Consider the following 16,688-nt stretch of genomic DNA (forward strand, 5'->3'; position numbering starts at 1 on the left):
CTTCCACAACAACACATGGAAGTTTGTTCCAACAATCAACTACCCGCTGGCTAAAGGCAAATTTCCATACATCTGTCTTTTCTCAATTTGAGTTTATGCCCCCTCAGATTCGTAATCTGAGCAAGAGAAAGAATCCCATCAACATTCAGTCTGCTCAATCCATTCATAACCTTATACACTTCAATCAGATCAACTCCTCCGTAGCCAGGTGGGCAGGAGCAGCAGTGCGTAGCACATGCTTCTTGATTAGACCGGGGTTTGAGCCCGTGACCACCAAATACGGAGGATGCGGAAAGGTCAGTGAATGACCACCACATATCCCCGGAGCAATATGGCCTTAGTTGCTAATGCTCCTAAAAACCAAATAACAACAAACAGATCAACTCACAGGTGCCTAGTCTCCAGACACTGCAATTTGAAGAACTTAAGCCTTTCTTGGTAAGAGAACCCCTTTGTTCCCCTCACCAATCTTGATGACTTTCTCTGTACTCATTCTAGCAATTCTACATCCTTCCTAAAATGAGGCCTCCAGACCTGTATGCAGTACTCAAGGTGTGGCCTGACCATTGCCTTATACAGAGGGACAATCATCTCCTTTTCCCTGCCAGCAAAATTCCTGTATATCATTGACAAGACCCCATGACGTACTCTGACACCCTGTCTGCACTGCCCAGAAAACTTCATATCTGACTAATATGCAGTACTTTGCATTTATCAATGTTAAACTTCAGTTGCCACTTCTCAGTTCAATCTGCCCAACTTTTCTAGATCCTGTTGCAGTAACATACTATCATTACTGTCATTAACAGCCTTGCCAACTTTTGTGTCATCTGCAAACTTCAACATTAAGCCTATTATACCTTCATCAATATGATTGATAAATATACAAAACAACGACCCCAACACCGAACCCTGGGGGACTCCACTAATAACATTGGTCCACGAAGAGCAGTGTCCATTGATTACCATTGTCTGTGTTCTTCCACTCAACCATCCTTTTATCCATTGTAGCAACTTTTACTTAATGGCGTACTGCTCCAATTTGTACAGTAGTCTTCCATGTGCAACAGTATCAAAAGCTTTCCTGAAATCCAAGTATATGATATCAAAATTATATTTTGCATCTAGTTCGTTTGTGACCACATCATAGTACCCAATCAAATTGATCAGACAAGACTCCCCCTTAACAAACCCATGCTGTGTGTAAATTATTATTGCTGTCTTGTCTATATGATCCTGCAATGCTTCTTTAACCAGTAACTCCATTATTTTCCCTGGAACAAAAGTTAAACTTACAGGTCTAATTACTCGTGTCACCCTTTGATCCCCATTTTTGTCCAAGGATGCTCTCATAATTATGGCTAAGGGTATGCTTACTTCCTTTGCCGTCTCCTCTGATATAACTGGATAGATCCCATCCACCCGAGGTGCCTTCCTTATGTTTAACTTCAACAATTTCTTCTCCGCTTTGCTCTCAGTTATTACAGAATCATTTAGCTTCCTGTTAGAGTTTAATAAACTCCTGTCTGCCACTTCCCTACAGAATTCCTCATGTGCGAATGAGATGCAAAATACTCATTCAGTTTGTCAGCTATCTGAGCAGGATCGACAACAGTGGAACCATTGATATCAAGTGGACCAATCTGATTCATCCCTTTCCTTCTAGAGTTGGTATAAGTAAAGGAGTCTTTGCTGTTTTTCTTGTCATTCTTTGCCAAAGATTTCTTATACAGGTAGTTCTCAACTTTTATGAGTTAATTTGTTCCTAGCGCGCGCTCGTAAAGCGGGAATTTATTTCACATAGAAATAAGGTTAAAAATAGGGGTTACGTTCTCATCAATGAAATTAGTTAGCTAATTAGTTTGTTTGAACAATGATTGATTTATCCAAAGAAATGAAAATGTAGCCTGTAAAATCAAGCAAATTATAATAATAGAGAAATTATTTTCGACTTACAAATGTTAAAGAATGTTTAAAGAATGTATTCTTCTTCATCATCGACTAAATGCACACTTGTTGATCACTCATTATTGGCTCAGCACTCGTTGGTTTGTTGCACAAGGAGTCGTCTTCAGAAATGTTTCAAGAGACATTTGTGTCCAAGATAATCTCTTTTAATTATAAATTTCACGATTGCATGCATAAGCATTTTTTAACGGCACACACAAATTGCAACTAACATGTTTCACGTGGAGTAAAAAGTTTACGAAGCTTAAAAAAAAAAGGAATGAAAAGAAGCTTCTGAAAATTTATTTATGTGTTTTATACGATTGAAGATTTCAGTAAAAGGCAAACACATTTCACCATAATAACGTAAAAACCCACACAATTCCAGCTATTTCGGTATTTTCTTAATGCAAGAAGATCGAGTTTACTACCCATTTATAATTGGTTACAGTAACAGAAAAGCCCAATAAACCAGAAAGTGCAAATTGTTTTTATTGTTTTATAGTCGTGATCTCCAGAAATGTGCTTTAGAAAAATATCACAAAGACGTTTAAAATTGATTCTTATAACGGAACATATGATAACAATGAAAGTGTATTCATTTTTTGATTTGAATTGGTAACTAATACAATTTACAAACCATGCTCACTACCTTTTATATGGCCTTAAGGTCACGCTTGTGACCTTAAAAATGACATTTTAGAGAGATAAATAGCTTAGTTATACAGCGAAAATTTCAACTTCCAAGATCTTGAAACAAATCAGCAAAAAACAATGTGTTATTGGGTTCACATTACGATAATTTAACGATACGATGGTGTCTCTGGAATGGATTAATATCGTAAAGCTGGGTACACTATATTGTATAGCTACGCACGTGGCTTGAAATGCATTATTTATGAATGTTTAACATTCATTTTTTTGCAATTAATGTTCATATTTTCGATTTTGTTGATGCTTGATACTTGGAGAAAAAAAACTCGGAAACCCGAGAACTGCCCGTAATCTGTCTTTGCTTGCGTAATCTCATTTGTGACTGACATGATAACAGACTACCATATGCTTCTGTGTCGCGTGATAATTTATATGCATCCCACGCATTTTTCTTCTCTGTCACAAGTCTCATTGGTATCTGACATCCATTTAGGCCTACACCTTGAACAGTATTTCTTAGTTGGTATGAAAAGCCTAGTAGTTTCCAAGATTAACTCCTTGAATGCTTCCCATTTAGAATTTGCCGTTGGTAACATCATTAGTTGGTCCCACTGTATAGAATTTAAAAACTGTCTGAGACCACTGTAGTCACCTTTACAAAAGCAAAACCCCTTCCCTTTACCCCTGTTGGTAGTTACATCTTTAAGTACATCTCACATCCGTATACTGATTTACTGCGACCTAGCGATTTCTTTGTGTGCAGAATCTTAATGCATAAATAATCACTGCTGATAATCAGATCAAGAGTATTACTCCCTCTGGTTGTCTCTTGAACATGCCGCTGTAGAAAACAATCATCGAATAAATCCAAAAAAGTCTGGCTAGTGTGCGGGTGACCAACTATATAGTTCACATGCAATTGCAGAAGGCAGCCTATTCTAACAATGCAATGTTCTTGATGAGATTGCTTTTGCAGCGACTGAGATACAATACACATTCACATTTGTTCACTAATAGAAGAGTATTTGCTATACATCTAAGCCTTTCATGGTTGATTGTTTCAAAGTTATTATAAAGCATGCATATGTTGTAACAGCTGACCCAATGTGATCCTCCAAAATGTTTAGTTTTTGATGTGAAAACATCTATGGTGGCACTGGAGTAAAACCAATTTGTAACGAAATTTTCTTACGGACATGATGCAAATGATGTCACTTCCTAAATGGGGCTAAATGATGCTAACTCTGTTACTAATGTTGATTCGGTGGAGTAAGTATCTGGCATGAGAATAAAACGTTGCAGCGTTCATATTAAGAGACAAATGACGTCACTTCCTAAATGACAATAACTCAATTGCTAACGTTGATTCGGTAGAGTAAGCAGCGGGTAGTAATATTATGCTTTGAAGCCACCAAAGAAGCCTCTCGTGTCGAAAAGGAATGAGTTCAAAAACATAGAGAACAAAAAAAATGCAGCCTTTAATAAAATCTGCTTCTCAAGATTTTGATCATCATCAACCTTCTAAGTAGTGTAAGTAAGTAAGCTTCAATTAAACTATTTAAAAATTTAAATGGTTTTGATTCAAGAATGCAAAGCTATAACAATCACTTGAACAAATAACAATCACTTCTTGCAGTAGTTTTTGGTTATGATGTCATACTAGGCTACAAATGGATTTTGCCAACTATTGAATTGTAAAAATACCAAATCTAATTTCAGTTAACAACTTATGAGTATTTCAAAGATGGCTGAAACTCCAGCTGAGCGAAATCGAGAGAAGCATGCAAGATTAAAAGCTTCAAAGCCACCGAAGAAGCTTCCCATGTCGACAAAAGAACAAGTTCAAAAACTTAAGAGAATGCAACAAAATGCATAGTTTAATAAAATCTGCTTCTCAAGATTTTGAGAAGCAGATTTTATTAAATTCTGAAAAATATATTTGGAGCCCGTTACTTCTAGAATTTCCAGCTGCAGATGTAACAAGTACGAAGGCTTGTAATACTTGTCAAGCATCTCTCAAAAATGATTCCATTCTAATATTTTCAAAGAGCAACGGTTTCCTGCCATTCCACCTCATCTGCCTCAATTGGATTTAGTGACAGAAGCTCATTTCTCTTCTTATACCATTCATGCAAATTAAAAGACTAAGACATGGTTTGGGACAAATTATAAATGTTCCTGTAAATGTTAATTTGTTGATCAATTATTTGCCTTGGAGAACAGATGACGATTATTACATTAACATGTAGGAGCATTCTTCGATGAAGACATGCAACACGATGATGCTCTTACATGTGATGAAATGAGTGAAGCTATACCTATTGAAGAAAGTTTAGTCGCTCAACAACAAACTCTTTTGTGGAGCAATGAATAGCTCCTGTTGAACGAAATGTTCCACAAAGTTTACTTTTTGATGAACATTCTGAAGAACTGTCCTTTCGTAGAATTTACATTGGTCAGTATTGAGTTTACAGATAATTTAAAAGTTACACCGTTTACGATGGCATCAAGTGAACTTCGTCATTCAGATTTTCATGGAGTGATGCCTTATCATCTTCTTTATATGGTCATGGAAATAATGAGACTAAAAACTCGAGATTTGCTAACAGTTGCTTTTAAATTTGTTGGAAAAGACATTAAGCTCACCAAAGAACAAATCCAATCTCGAGAATAGGTCAATAACTGCTTTGAAAAGAATTTAGTGTTTTTGAAATCTATTCCTAATTCGCCTTATTACTGGACACAAAGTAAAAGAGATCTGTTTGCTATGATTAGACAATTGGTAAACTTATGTTCTTCTTAACTTTGAATGCAAACAAAATCGGTTGGCCTAAATTGCTAAAAATTTTATACAAATTAAAACAATTGTTTGAATATCCTTGACGAGCAACAGAAGCTCTTTGTTTTATGGAAAAGACAATATTAGTTAATGACGATACTGTAACGTGTGAAATTCATTTTAATAAACTTGTGAATGTATTTTAACTTTACTTCAGTCTAAGCATTTCAGTCCATTTTGACAATATCACGTCGTCAGTTTTTTTCAATGGATCGAATTTCAACATCGTGGCAGTCCATTGCTCACATTATTTTGTGGCTTAATAATGTTCCTAAAGAACCTATGGGAAACAGAATGAATGCAATGATAGCTATGATAAATCAACTCTTGTCTGTTTCTACTGCAAAAACCTCTGGTAATATCAAACTCTGAACTGATAAACATAGTTTTACTTGTTTATGAGTTTGGAGTTGTGAAGCTCCATTTATGCCATCACGACCTACAAGGATTTTAATTTCCATGCCAAAAGCAGTCACTTAACGAGTCAAATATAATGCTGAATACAAGAAATTGTGGAAGAAGCTAGGGGACAATGAATATACTAGCATTGATCATTTCTTTAAAGAAAATCGCATTCATTCAGGATCATATTACATTGATTTACTTCGAACTGGTATTACTCGGCCAAAAGTCTTTCCTAGAGTACTGTGCCTAGCAACTCTACATCCTTGCTAAAGGATGTAGAGTTGCTAGAAAGAGTACAAAGAAGGGCAACAAGATTGGTGAGGGGAACAAAGGGGTGTTCTTACCAAGAAAGGCATAAGTTCTGTAAATTGCAGCGCATGGAGAGTAGGCACAAGCGAGGTGATCTGATTGAGGTATAAGGCCTTGAATGGGTTGAACAAGCTGAATTCTGTGGGATTCTTCCTCTTGCTCAGATTAAGAACCTGAGGGGGGCACAGTTTCAAATTAAAGAAAGACAGTTGTAGAATAGATGTGTGGAAATTTGCATTTAGCCAGCAGGTAGTTGATTGGGGGAACAGACTTCCATCTTTTGTTGTGGAAGTTGATAGCCTAAATAAATTTAAGGCTGAGCTGGACAGGCAATTTGGAATGAATGGAGGGGTGAAATGGGAGGGTTTTTTTTTTTCTTTCTTTCTTTTTTGCTGATGCTGCATACGCTTGCTTTCTTGCATCCTATGCCCCTACTAATGCTAATGCTAATTTTGCTAGCAGGGACAGGGAGGTGATTATCCCGTTATACAAGGCAATGGTCAGGCCACTATTGAGTACTGTGTACAGGTCTGGAGGCGTCATTTTAGGAAGGATGTAGTATTGCTAGAACGAGTACAAAGAAGGGCAACAAGATTGGTGAGGGGGAACAAAGGGGTGCTCTTACCAAGAAAGGCTTAAGTTCTGCAAATTGCAGCACCTGGAGAGTAAGCACCTGCGAGGTGATCTGATTGAGGTGTATAAGGCCTTGAATTGGTTGAGCAAGCTGAATGCTGATGGGATTCTTTCTCTTGCTCAGATTAAGAACCTGGGAGGGCACAGTTTAAAATTGAGGAAAGACAGATGTAGAATAGATAGCCAGTGGGTAGTTGATTGGTGGAACAGACTTCCATCTTTTGTTGTGGAAGTTGATAGCCTAAATAAATTTAAAGCTGAGCTGGACAGACATTTGGAACAAATGGAGGGGTTTTTTTTTTTTTGGCTGATGCTGCATAAGCTTGCTTTCTTACATCGTATGCCTCTGCTAATGCTAAAAGCAGACACTCAACAAGTCAAATATAATGCTGAATACAAGAAATTGTAGAAGAATCTAGGGGACAATGAATATACTAGCATCGATCACTTCTTTAAAGAAATCGCATTCATTCAGAATCATATTACATTGATTTACTTCGAGCTGGTATTACTCAGCCAAAAGTCTTTCTGAAACTAGAACCTCATCAAAAATGGCATAACCCCTTCAATCCTTTTGTGTTTAGCATTTTAAAGTCTAACCTGAACATTCAATTCATTATGAAAGAATATTCTTGTGCTGCTTATGTTGTCGAATATTTAAATAAGACCAGTCACGGCATTAGTAATTTACAACGTAAAATTATTGAAATTATGAACGATTATCCGAGTTTGGCATCATTGAAATTACAAGAAAATTAGACATTGACATGCTGAACTCTGTCGAAATTACTAGTCAAGAGACTGCTTGGTATTTGCTTCGTCAACTGATGTCTGAGAATTCTGTTGTTGTAACTTATATACCTACTGTGTAACTTATCGAGCAACAGCGTAGTAGAAAATCAAATGAAGAAATGGAACAAGAAAACATAAGTGACATTCTACCGACATTTGGAAAGAGAATTGGTTTGATAAGTACGAGAAAAGGATGATGAGAAACAAGTTCAAATGGGCTGGAATTGGTAATGACGACATCTTCGACCTAACACTGGTAAGTAGCAGGCTCATGCCCTCTACTTACTCTACTGAATCAATGTTAGTGACTGCATTGACGTCATTTAGGAAGTGACATAATTTACATCATTTCTGTTTCACATTTTTGTCAAAGATGTTTTCACATAAAATATCTTTCGTGCATACAGGATACATACAGGCCTTTTTTTTTTTTGCTCTTCATTTCCTGGCTAGGAAGGAAGGAAGGAAGGAAGGAAGGTGAACAGCACAAGTAATTTGTTTTGGAGCATTCTGTGAATCAGTCAGGTGAACTTTCATCTGAATGGTAATGTCAGCCAGAATTCTTGGGTACCAGGTGCATCACATCCATATGTTGTCAGGGTATGACTGGTACACGATACCACAAACTCCATACCCAATTTCAAACTAGAAGCTGTTTCGACATAGTACTTTTTGCACAAGATAGGGCACCACTGCATATTAATTTCCAGTTTGTTTCCAGCTGTTTTTGTTCATCTCAGTTACCAGCCTCATTCCATATATTTAATTATCAGATGCATAACCAGACATGCTAGGAGAATTTCATAGGAAATGTCATGAGTGATGATCAACAGTGTGGTTCTACAATTTCATGTTGACATCACATCAAACAGTTTGATGAGCATTAATGTCTGAAATGGGCATCATTTGTGATCTGTATAGGCCTGTTTTATAGTTGTTCACTCCTGCACAATATATACTGCCATTCTCTCCCACCCCATAGAACTTTATAGAAGTAAAGACTTATGGAGGTATGAAATGGATCGGATTATTGGCCATTCTAAATTTCACTTCCGTGGAGTCATCTGTTTTTCTGTCTGTAGGACTTCAAAGTGTCATTCAGTTTAATTAAGACCACTCTGCTTCAGTGATTTTCAACATTTGAGTAAAGAAACACCTCAGAATTGGTAAAACTTGTGAGAACACCATATATATACATATGTACAACTTTTTAACCCTTCAGTCATTGCATCTACTGTCTTCTAACACATTTAAAACTGTTGCTTGTGATTGGTGTTTGCACCAGGGATGTGACTTTGTATCTATTACCCTACCCTAATTCATAGTTTCTGTGTGATTTAGGATCGCTGTTGTTTAGTAGTCGAAGTAATATGGCTTCAAATTGATGGGGAGGACAATAGTTATGTGTGCGACCAATCTCATTACAATTCCAGTTTCCATTTTAGAGTGTGGCATTCTTCACTCAGCAGTTATATAATATACTCATGCAATTATTTTATTCCAATCTTATTATTTCCATATCAGTTTTGATTATAGAATATAATATTCCTGTAATACAATATAAATGCACAAGGCATAATATGATACAAGTAACACCGATATTTTATAGTTATATAAATATAATAATATTCCTGTGTAACCATATTATTTTATTTACATTAAATAGACGTTGCCCTGTCGCATTGTAAAAGAATTAGTGTAAGTGATTTTAGTGTTGAGAGTGAAACAGTTGCTAGAATGTATCATTGAATGTACAGATTATGAATTAAATAGGATTATTGGCTGGAAAGTGGATCAGTTACCCTGGTTCAGTACATTGAGTGGGGGCAGATCTCTGGACTACTGCCATGAGTTACAGAAAAAGGAATTGGAGGGGGGAAAGCATGTTCATTGAGGCTGTCCTAGAGACCTGTGCTGGTGTATGCACTCCCAGAACTAAATTCTGAAGATGGAGACCATGAATATAGTGAGACCATTGGATATAGTGACCATGATTTTGCACACCCAGACAACACTAGAAAAAGTTTTTTAGTGGTTCCCCAAATCATGCTTGTGATGTATGTGTAAACTGTTTGAACAGTCACAGCTAATTTGAAATAATTTATATCCTCACTGATGAAAAAAAGTAAATTGAAAGATCCTATATATCGTTCAATGATTAAATATTTTGTAAATCTTTTTTTAAACCTTTACTGTCCTGAACATGGCCTGTAATTAGGGAAACCATACTTCCCGGCTTCGCCAGGACTGTCCTGGATTTTAGACTATTGTCCCGGCAAGTTTAGTATATGTCCTGGTTAAAAATATTTTTATTTCAACTAAATTTTTTATTGGTCTGTTTTTCTATTCCATAGAGATTAATTAACACTAACTTCCTAAGGAATTTATGGCTTCTGAGTTACTTAATAATAGAATTATACACAAATGTAGAATCTTATGCAAACAATAAATATGGAATAAATAAATTGTTATGCTATACTAAATCTCAAACACAGCAGTTTGAGATTTAATATAGCATAACAATTATACGACTAGACAGAGAACCAGCTAAACCATGTGACAGCCTGCGGGTGCCTGGCAGTCTGCAAACTTTTCTCTAGCTACCCTCAGAACAAATATTTTTCATTAAAAAGTATCTCTTATTTAAAAATCCACTGGAGAAGGCTTAACTTAACTATAATAATTAATAAAATTATTATTTTCAGCCATGTCAATGAAAAAATGAAAATGCACTTTTAATGAACAGCTATGTGCAGTTTACTTGCATATAATTAAAAAGATGTGAACACTAACATCCCAGTTTTGTCCCATATTTCCTTCTTTTAAACAGTTGCATTGTCCCGGTTTTGTCTCGACTTTACACAAAAAGTATACTACCCTACCTGTAATAATAATAGTATTTTATAATGTAACACTTAAACAAAAATTAGCATCTTTCTAAGTTTCTTATTTAATTTACACATACCGTTTCTGTATTTTTTCTGTAATAAATTGCAATGAAATTATTGTTTTTAGAGAATAGTTGACAATCTAAGAACTTCAACCTGCATAGAGAGAAATCTCTTTAATTTCTTGAAGGAATACAAACTGGTGCAGCATAAGCCTCAGGCTTTCTTGCACCATATGGCTAATAATAATATTACCAAAAGAACAATTTATTTATTATTTTTCAAGAGAGATCTTTCTTTAAAATTCATAATCTCAGTAGGCTACACTTTTTGAAAACTAACACTTTATTCCTTGTTCTATGTGAGTCTGACAGAATCTCAGTTATTGGTTGATTCAACTGCTGCTCATCTCAGTTGCCCAAAATATTCGCTGTATGATTCCTTTCGCTTCAAAGGTGGTACTTCTGTATATGTCCGTTCCGATATTCTCTGTGAGAGACTTGGTAATTTGGAATCTCCTCTTCTCAGTCTTCTCTGGCTTAAAATCTCTCTACCTCATTGTGTCAAATTCATCTGTTGCCTCTACCCTTCTCCCAACTCCACTAATCACTAGGGGCACCTCCATAGCCAGGTGGGAAGGAGCAGCAGTGCATAGCACACGCTTCTTGATTAGACCGGGGTTCGAGCCCGTCACCACCAAATACAGAGGATGCGGAAAGGTCAGGGAATGACCACCGCATATCCTGGAGCAGTATGGCCTTAGTTGCTAATGCTCCTAAAAAAAAAAAAAACCAAAGCTACCACTAATCACTTGGAGCTCTTTGACTTCCTCTCTTTGCAACTTGACTTTTTCCAGTCCAACTTCCCTAACAGTGAGGTAATTTTCCTTGGTGATTTTAATGTTCACAACTCCAGCTGGCTTCCGTTTTCTTGTCACATCGACCCAGCTGGTCGAGATGCTGAGGCTTTTGCAATTACTAATGACCTTGCACATATTGTTTATTTACCTACAAGAATACCGGACAATCGTAAACATACAGCCAACACACTTGATCTTTTTCTCGCCAACATCCCTTCTAAGTACACAGTCGAAGTGAGTGGTCCTGTAGGCATCTCAGATCACAACTTAGTGATTGTCTCTTCTCCAATGGTGCCTTAATCTCATGGCTATTCCCAACCTCATATTGTTTGGCATTACGAGAATGCAAAAAGAGATGACCTGCGAGATTTCTTTTCTTCTTTTCCTTGGTCAGATTACTGTTTCAAAACTTCTGATGTCAATGTTTGCTCAGATCGTGGCAGTGAAATTATTCTTGCAGGAATGGAATCCTTTATTCCACATGCCACCTTAAGATCTCGTCCTTTATCTAAACCATGGTTTTCCAATAAATGTGCTAAGGCAGTTCAGGAGAAGAACGTTGCATATCATAATTGGCTTGTTTCCAATTCTTCAGTTTCATTTTCTGCCTACACCAAAGCTCACGACAAGTGTAAAGCAGTTATTAATCAGTCTAAACTAGATTTTGAACAGACTAAGAGTAGAAAACTTGCTTCTTGCCCTAATGGTAGCCGAGCATTCTGGTCTCTTGCCAAAGCTATTGGCCGCAACTTTTGCCCATCTCTGCTCCCACCTCTGTCAAAACCCGATGGTTCTATTGTCACTTCAGCCAAGGATAAAGCTGACATGCTAGCATCCCATTTTTCTTCGTTAATACATGGGATGCTAGCTGACATGGTAGCATCCCATGTATTAACGATCTTGGTAAAACACCTCCCACCATTCCCAACACGCTGCATTCAGTGCCTCCTGTGGTCTCTGTAAAAAGGATGTCAGAAGGATTTTGACGAATCTTGAGGCTAAGAAAGCTCCAGGTCCTGATGGTATTTCTCCACTTGTTCTCAAAACCTGTGCTCCTGAACTTACTCCTGTTCTTTGCCGCCTTTTTTCACTTTCTTATTCCAAAGGCATTTTTACTTCTGCTTGGAAATTTGCTCATATCCAGCCAGTTCCTAAAAGGGGTGACAAATCCCTCCCATCCAGTTATCATCCTATTGCAGTTACTTCTACTCTTTTTAAAGTAATGGAGAAATTAATTAATCGCCAACTCTTAAACTACCTAGAAACCTTCTGTCTGATCAACGATCACCAGTATGGATTCCGTCAGTGTCGATCCACTGGTGATATTCTGGCTTATGTTACCCACTTATGGACAAATTCAGTGGAAATGTTCGGTGAAACACAAGCAGTTGCTCTTGACATCTCAAAGGCTTTCGATCGTGTTTGGCATGAAGGTCTTCTAAACAAGCTTCCATCTTATGGTTTGCCAACTATTTTTTGTAATTGGTTATCTAGTGTTCTCTCTGATTGCTCACTGAGGGGGATGGTAGATGGCTCTCTGTCTTCTAACTTCTCCACTAGTGCTGGTGTCCCCCAAAGTTCAGTTCTTTTCCTCTTGTATATTAATGGCCTTCTTCCATTGACTGGAAATCCTATCCATAGTTTTGCCGATGATAGCACATTGCATTCCACTTTCTATTTTGAGAAACCTTTCCCTGAAAATTACAGTCTACAGAAGTTCAAGTCTAATGTCAATAAATATCTTCTTTCTTCTTCTCAAACTCCAACCCAAGCATGGTACTAAATACTATAGGTTCTAATACCTCTGGTGTTTGGGGGTTTCATAAAAAAAAAGTGAAATACCAACATTTTCTATCATTGTTGAGCATCAGATGACTTAATTATTCAGACAGCACTTTTTCTTCTAGAAACTTAAGAGGCTGTACATCATATATCATGTTTCTGAATAGATTACAAAGAATCCCTATTATGAGATTAAAAAGATAGGAAAAATCACCAAGGTTAGAAAATTAGTTTTAAATTGGAGGACAGTATTCGTCCACAAAACTAATCATGTTACCAAAAGCCACGTGACTACTGAAGGGGGTTAAATGTAAACTTATTTCTTAAATGAAGACAAAGAAACCTTTGTCTTCATTTGTTTTTAGTATAGGTATATCAAGTATATTTTCATTTTAAAGTTTGTCAGTATACAGAAATATAGCTAATTTTTGGTAGAATGTTTTGCACTAGTTGAAAAAGCACTGCCTTATTTTAATAAAATCAGTAGCCAACAGTTGACTGTCTCCAAAAATGTTGATTGTGAATTAGCTTATTTAATTTCATTTTACTGGTCAAATTTTTAGCTGACAATTAAAAGAATTCATAATTTTTCATTTTGTTTCCCTAGGGTACTTAAACTAACCATCAAATAACATTGGTTTTTGTACAGTTCAGATGTAATTATCTGAACTTTGTATCAGCTTATTATGAGAAACATTTATTTCAGAAGTACAATTATTTATGTAGTTCATCTTCACTGAATGCAACACTATATTATCAAAAATTGGTAGTGTTATTTGTAAAGAATTTTGTGATGATTAATCAGTTGCATATAACTGGCTGAAATGTAATAGATGGATATTGGCATAGTCAAGAATTTATTTTCCTTTATATATAGGCTTCAAGAAGGAAGATTCCCCCACAGATGATTCTGTTATTGGTCCAAGTCTACCTGTTTCCTTAAAGCGAAAGTCTAGATGGGATGAAGATGATTCAGAAGACCAGGATGAAAGACCAAGGGAAAAATTATCTGATTTAAAGAATGAAGTAATAGGACCAGCACTTCCTCCACACATGCAAATATCATCTGAAAAGGAAGACCTTAGCTCTCATAACTTCATTGGTCCTGTTTTACCCCCTGGGTTTAAAAAATTACCCACAAAGAAAGAAGAGACAGCTGAAAAAATTAGTGCACAATGTGGATCTGATGATGATGATGATGATATAATTGGTCCATTGCCCAGTGAGGCAGTTGATAAAGATGCTGATATTGATGTTTCTGCTGATTTTGAAAGAAGAGCAAAAAAAATGAAAATGCATTTAGAAAACAAAGTGAGTTTAATTTCTATCAAATTCTTGATATTTAATTAGTATTAGAACTATATTGATCATATAGGGCAAGGGAGCAAGGCTTATGTATAGATTTTTAAACTCCTCCAATAGGTAATGATTCAGCTTGCCTTTGAATTTCCTCAAACTGTTGGCCTTGACTCTCCATAGGGACAGTCCATTCCAGTTGATTAAAACTTGCTATCTAAAAAAAGAAAAAATTATCTGCAATACAGTCTATAACTTTTATCCCTTAGTTTAAATTTGTCCCCTCAATCTAGTACCATTTAATACTACAAAAATTTCACCTTCATTCCTTTTCACTATATCCTCTCAGAGACACATAAAACCTTAATAAAATTGATCCTCTCTAAGTGGACATGGTCAACTCAGCAACAGTAAACTCAGTAACAAAAATTATTTTGAAAAGAAAATTATATACATGTTTTCATTTAGGTTATTATAAATTTATTAATGGAAATTTGTTAAGTGAAATATATTAGTGCGATATGTTATTTATTAAGAACACACATGTTTATTAGAAGAGAATTTATTGCATAGTTAAGTATACATCTTTGAATTTTTTTAACAATTCTAAAACTTTAATAAGAGCACCGGCCAATCCAGAATCTTGTGAGGCAATAATGTACCTGAGGAGTATTCACATTATGAGTACAGTCCAACAAATTTTGAGCATTTTCTTCTAGCACATTCGGGAAGTCTGACCCAGAGTGCATCCTGGTATTTGGTAGGGAATATCACTTAATGTGGAGTGAGCATATGAAGGAATTATTTATGGACAGCACAACACTTTTTTGTTCTCTCCTCTTTTTTTTTTTTTTTTTTTCAAATTTTTGTCACACTAGATGATCACGTCTATTGCATTTGTTCCCCAAGAAGACATTATTCATACAATTACCAGTGTAGAAAATTATTTACCAGAAGAGTTTGAATCAATTTTAGAATGGTTTTACCGATACATATATAGAACATCTCAGAAACAGTGATACCAGCTGCACCAACATTTCCCTCTAATATTTGGTCCATATACCAATGAACATTAAGTGAAAGCGATAGGAAAACAATTTTGCTGAAGCTTGCCATCGCAAACTATGGTTAGCATTTGGTAGTAGTATTGCTCACCCTACTTTGTGGATTTTTATAGATAAATTAAGGAAAATTCAAATAACTTACAATATAGATTTTGAAAGAATTATTGCCAGCCATGAACATCCACAGAAACGAACATGCTGTGAAGAAGCTGACCGCAGAATTTTAAATAAGATCATAACTATAATCAGAAAAATATCATAGAATATCTTTGTGGTATATCCTACAACTACAATGTGGATTTAAATAAGTAAAATATTTGTAGTTTTATAGTTTATTCTCCAGTATTACTAACAAAATTCAAAGATGTAACGAGGTGTGACAATAATGTTTCGAGAATAATTCATTTAAAAATTTTATTTTGAAAATTATACAGATGTGAGGCCATCTCCTTCAGACTGTACACACACATTCCAGCATAGGATCTATTGATCATAACATTTCTGGTATCTGTTTTAATACCCATGTTACATTACTCTGAATTGCAGAAACTGACTGAAAATGCGTTCCTTTCGTAACTCCTTTTAGTCGAGAAAATAAAAAGAAGTCACAAGGAGACAAATCAGGTGAATACAGAGGGTGCTGCAACTTTGTGATTGATTTTGAAGTTAAAAACTCTTTCACTACAGTGGCGGAATGTGCAGGAGAATTTTCATGATGCAAAATCCACGACAAAGCAATTTCGGGTCGAACCCTTGACTTGCTTGTAAAGCCTTTCCAAAACTTGAAGGTAAAATTGCCAATTGACAGTTTCATTATATGGAACTAACTCTTTGTGGACGATTGGTTTTGACTTTGACATTCTCGCTTTTTTGGGTCTTGGCAAGACCCAAAACAAAATTTGCTTACACCCTGAAACAAAAAGACAAAGTCAACAAATAAAGGGAGCTTTATTTGTTGACTTTGTCTTTTTGTTTCGGGGTGTAAGCAAATACCCAGCTTTCATCCCCTGTAATCACGCGAGAAAGCAAATCTGGAACATCTTCAATGCTTTCCAAAATCTCTTGAGAATGTTGCAACCGAATTTCTTTCTGCTCATGAGAGAGGTTTTTCGGTACTAGCTTTGCACACACTTTCCCCATCAACAAATTTTCAGTCAAAATTAATCTAACACTTTCCCGAACAAGATCACGTACACGAACAATGTTTTCGTCATGTAGAG

General features: G+C 36.1%; 1 protein-coding gene across 1 annotated transcript in view; it reads left to right on the forward strand.

Annotated features, from left to right (window-relative positions):
• LOC150084246 (GPALPP motifs-containing protein 1) overlaps nucleotides 1-16,688 on the forward strand; it is an 80,326-nt gene that overhangs the window by 42,788 nt on the left and 20,850 nt on the right. Inside the window, exon 3 of the mRNA XM_090376162.1 lies at nucleotides 13,986-14,419. Within this exon, the coding sequence (XP_090232288.1) occupies nucleotides 13,986-14,419 (434 nt within the window). The remainder of the gene's footprint in view (nucleotides 1-13,985; nucleotides 14,420-16,688) is intronic.

Source organism: Mastigoproctus giganteus, chromosome 6 (genome assembly GCF_048544385.1).
Source record: "Mastigoproctus giganteus isolate SK-2022 chromosome 6, ASM4854438v1, whole genome shotgun sequence".
Lineage (NCBI taxonomy): Eukaryota > Metazoa > Arthropoda > Arachnida > Uropygi > Thelyphonidae > Mastigoproctus > Mastigoproctus giganteus.